Source organism: Agelaius phoeniceus, chromosome 13, assembly GCF_051311805.1.
Source record: "Agelaius phoeniceus isolate bAgePho1 chromosome 13, bAgePho1.hap1, whole genome shotgun sequence".
NCBI classification, from domain to species: Eukaryota; Metazoa; Chordata; class Aves; order Passeriformes; family Icteridae; genus Agelaius; species Agelaius phoeniceus.
Window position 1 is genome coordinate 17,386,541 of NC_135277.1, and position 4,591 is coordinate 17,391,131.

The 4,591-nt window shown below is 61.4% G+C and overlaps 1 protein-coding gene across 1 annotated transcript; it reads right to left on the bottom strand.

The window, feature by feature from the left end:
- Nucleotides 1-270: 270 nt before the first annotated feature.
- ISLR (immunoglobulin superfamily containing leucine rich repeat) lies at nucleotides 271-3,989 on the bottom strand. Its single transcript, XM_077185246.1, has 2 exons — nucleotides 3,414-3,989; nucleotides 271-2,497 (listed from the first exon to the last, which is right to left on the bottom strand). The coding sequence occupies exons 1-2, from the start codon at nucleotides 3,576-3,578 to the stop codon at nucleotides 1,244-1,246; spliced, it is 1,419 nt and encodes a 472-aa protein (XP_077041361.1). The 5' UTR covers nucleotides 3,579-3,989; the 3' UTR covers nucleotides 271-1,243.
- Nucleotides 3,990-4,591: the final 602 nt, after the last annotated feature.

Below are 4,591 nucleotides of genomic sequence, written 5' to 3' on the forward strand. Positions count from 1 at the left end.
GGGGGGGGGAATTTGGGGTATCCCAGGTTTTTGGGGGTTCCTTCCAGGTTTGGGGTGGGGGGGAACAGGGAAATTTGGGAGTCTTGGGATGCTCCAGAACTGGGAAGGTTTTGGGGATTCTCAAGCACTGGGAAGGATTTGGGATAGCTGGGAATGACAGAAGTGTCCCCTGATCCGGGAGGGTTGGGGACAATCTGGGGGAGCCCAGGAGCCGCCGTCTCGGGGAATTTTGGGATTTTGGGATGCACAGACCAAGCGAAGTCCAGCTGGTTTAGATAAAAAAAAGGAGTTTATTCAAGGTGTTTATAAAAAAGTAATTATTAATTCAAGGTATTTATTAAAATTGTTTCCTTATTACAGGTGTTTATGATGGGTATTTCTTAATTAAAGGCATTAATTAAAGGCATTAATTAAAGGCATTAATTAAAGGCATTTATTGCTGTCCCTACAGGGCGTTACAAGGCCAGGGGGCTGCAGGGTGTGCCCAGATCCCACTGGGAATTCTGGTGCTGTTTCCCAGTCCAGGGGCCATGGACATCCCCAAAATCCCCCGAGGGTTTCCCAGGACACCCAGAGAAGGAATATTTGTCCCACTGGGAATTCTGGAGCACTCCGGGAATGTTTATGGCTTCAAGGCAGCTCAGTTTCTCTGCTGTTCCCAATCTTTCCCCCATTCCCACTGGGAATGGTTTGGGAATCTTTGGCTCAAGCCTGGTGGGTCCAGCCCAGACGGGTTTTGGGATGAGGGTCAGGGGGTTTTTGGGATTCCTGCGGCATTCCAAGGCCTTGGAGGTGCTCGGAATGCTCCTACAGGGATAAAACTGGTGAATTTCTTCCCAATCCAAGGCTGTGGGTCCAACCCAATCCTCTGTCCCATCTGTGTCCCCCAGGACCCCATTTCCAGGGATTTTATCCTTGGATCCCTCCCCGGTGGCAGCCATGGGTGGCTCTGGGGCAGGATTGTCACCACTGTCACCTCCTGTGGCCGCTTCAGATCTGGGCAGGGAGAAAGGCGGGAAGTGGGGACAGCCGGGAATTGGTGGCAGATCCCGGCTGGATCCGGGCTGGATCCGCCCCACGTTCCCTGCGTTCCTCCAGGAACGGGAACGGCAAGGGCTGGAGCACCCACCCCTGTGGTGGCCCCGTCGGGCTCCGGAGCGCTCCCGGATGCCAGAAGCTCAGCAAAGGCACTACGAGAGGAAAAACTACGGAAAAACAGGAATCCCGAGGTGCCGCTCACCCTTCACCAGAGCAGCGGCCCCAGAGCCAGCAGCAGCATTCCCAGGTGGAATTCCCGGGCTCCCGCGCCGCTCCGGGCCTGGCCGGACACGCGGTAGACAATGACCAGCTTCTCGCCCATGCCGGAGGGGTCCAGCTCGTCCCCCTTGGCGCAGCTGTGCCCGCCGGGGTGCCCGGCCTGGGGGTCATCGCGGGGCAGCTCCTCGGCCGGGTTGGCCGAGCCGGCCAGCGCCACATTGACAGACACGTCCCTCGTCCCCACGTCGTTGACCGCCACGCAGGTGTAGGTGCCCTCATCCTCCTTGCCGAAGTCGGGGATGGCCATGGTGCCGTTCTTGAAGGCCAGGAAGCGCTGCTGCCGCCCGGCCTTGGCGCCGCCGTCCCGCGCCACCGTGGGCCCGTGGATGTCCACGCGGCGTTTGGCCGTGCGGATCTGCCAGCGGATCTCCGGCGGGGGGCTGCCGGCCACGCTGCAGTGCAGGGTCAGCGTCAGCCCGTCCCGAGGGCCGGCGGCGGCCGGGCCGGACAGGTAGGTGAGCTGGGCCGAGGGCGGCACGCAGAGCGCGCCGGGGATGTCGGTGACCGGCCGGCCCCGCAGCCGCGCCGGCGAGGCGCACAGCGTGGAGCCGGCCCTGGAGAGCACCACCGAGGTGTCGTGCGCCCACTCCTTGAGCCAGAAGAGCTTGCAGGAGCAGTTGAAGGGGTTGTGAAAGAGCTGCAGCTGCGCCAGCGCCGGCAGCCCCTCGAAGGTGCCGCGGGCCAGCGTGGCCAGCTCGTTGTCGTTGAGCCAGAGCGAGCGCAGCTCCCGCAGGCCGGCCAGGGCCCCGCGGGGCACGGCGGCCAAACGGTTGTTGCTGAGCTTGAGGATCTGCAGCGCGCTGAGGTTGCGCAGGTCCTGCCAGGGGAAATCCGCCAGGCGGTTGTGGCTCAGGTCCAGGTTCTTGAGGTGCGGCAGGGCCGCGAAGGTGCCGGGCTCCACCGAGGAGATGTGGTTGTAGCCCAGCCACAGCGACTGCAGCTCGGGCACCTCGGCCAGCGAGGCGCGGCCAAGGCGGCCCAGGCGGTTGGCGGAGAGCGTGAGGATGGTGACATTTGGGGACAGGCCCCGCGGGACGTCCCGCAGCTCGCGGTAGGCGCACTCGGCCAGCAGCCGCCCGTTCTTCTTGGTGGAGCAGGAGCACGGCGCAGGACAGGCCAGGCCTGGGGACAGCAGAGTCACCAGAACCAGGACACCCAGCAGCGGCCTCATCCTTGCGTCCTGCCGGGGACAGAGACGGGAATGAGCCCGGCCAAACAGCCAGGATGGGAAACAGTTCCAGCTGCCAAAAGCGGTTTGGGAGATTCCCTAAATCCCGGCCTGAGCAGGGGAGCTCCCCCTCTCCCCCTCGAGCTCGTCCTTCCCCCTCTGGAAAACCTTTTCCGGGTTTGGGATGAAACGTTTGGGATGAGGAGCGAGAGCCGGGGGGTTCCGGGTTCCTCCCGCTGAGCTGAAGAGGAACAGAGCCACCGCAGCTCTTTCCCAACCAGCCTTCCCATAAATCACGGAATTTTTGGGATTTCCAGCGGGCTCGCAGACCGTGTCATGGAAAAAACCCGGCGCCTTCTCTCAGCCAGGGGCTGTGGGGTCCCCGTGGCCGCTGGAATTCTTGGGAAGGGAATTTTTCCCGACTTAACTCCTCATTCCCCTCTCGGTGACTTTTCCAGGGCACTCCAGAGGTTCGTTCCCGCTCGGAATTCCCAGCAGCTGGCAGCCAGACCCCTTTGTCTGAGCCTGGCAGGCAAATTCCCCTGCCCTCCATTCCCGGCCCTGCCATTCCCGGCGGGAATTTCTCGGGAATAAACCCCACCGGGATCTGAGGGGTGCCAAAGGCGCCCTGCTGGCTCTGGGGGAGCTCCGGGTGACATTTTGGGGTGCCCAGGGAGGGACAGACCCCATCTCCCATGAACTGGGGAGAGCAATCCCGCAGTTTTGTCCCTGCTGGAGCTCCGGGTTGCATCCCACCCCTTTTCCAGAGCCCCCCGGGGCTCCCCCGCCGCCTCCCGGCGCATTCCAGAGCCGTGAATAACCGCCCTGCCTCCTTCCTTCCCTCCTTTCCTGGAGTTTGTTCCCGATTTTTTCCCGGTTTTCCCCCGCTCCAGCCCCGCTCCCCGGGCCCGCGCCCCCGCCCCGTCACCGCCGGTGGAGCCCCGGTGTCCCCGCTCCGCTGGACTCGGTCCCGCCGCTCCCGGGCCCTCCTCGGCTTCTCCTCCTCCTCCTCCTGCTGCTGCTCCTGCTCCTGCTGCTGCTGCTCCTCCCGGCCCGTCCCCTCCCCGTCCCCCGGGCCCGGATTGTTTTCCATGGCACCGACCCGCGCCCGCCCGCGGGGCCCGTCCTCGGCTCCTCCAAAATCCCCTAAAACCCGTTAGCACACGCCCCCGAGCCCAAATCCCCTAAAAAACCGTCACCCCAATTCCCTTCTCCCCAAAATCCCCTAAAACCCGTTAGCACACGCCCCCGAGCCCAAATCCCCTAAAAAACCGTCACCCCAATTCCCTGGCCCCCAAAATCCTGCCAAACCACATCAACCCACACCGCGGACCCCAAAAGTACCCTAAAACCCGTTAGCATACACCCCTGAGCCCAAACCCCCCTAAAAAACCGTCACCCCAATTCCCTGCCCTCCAAAATCCCCTACAACCCATTAGCACACACCTGTGAGACCCAAAATCTTCTGAAAAAACATTATCCCAAATCCCTGTCCCCCAAAATGCCATAAAACCCTGTCACCCCACACCCCCGCCCCCCAAAATCCCCTAAAAACCCATTACCCATTCCCTGTACCCCAAAATCACCTAAAACCCATTACCCCAATTTCCTATACCCCAAAATCTCTCCAAACCCCATCCTCCCACACCCCTGTCCCCAAAATCCTCTAAAACCCCATTACCCCAATTCCCTGTACCCCAAAATAACCTGTCACCCCAATTCCCTGCCCCCCAAAATCCCCCCAAACCCCGTCACCCCATCCCTGCCCCCAAAATCTCCTACAACCCCATCACCCCAAATCCCTGTCCCCCAAGAGCCCCTAAAACCCCATTACCCCAAATCCCTGCCCCTAGAATCCTACAAAACCCAGTACCACAATTCCCTGTCCCTCAAAATCTCCTAAGACTCCATCACCCCACACCCCAGTTCCCCAAAATCCCCCAAAACTCCACCACCCCACACCTCTGCCCTCCCAAATCCCCCAAAATTTCATCCCCTCCAAACCCTTGACCCACACAATCCCCCAAAACTGCGTTTGGGGTCAGGCTTTGGGGACACAGGGTGGGGACAGGGTTTGGGGTCAGGGAGTGGGGACAGGGGTGGGGA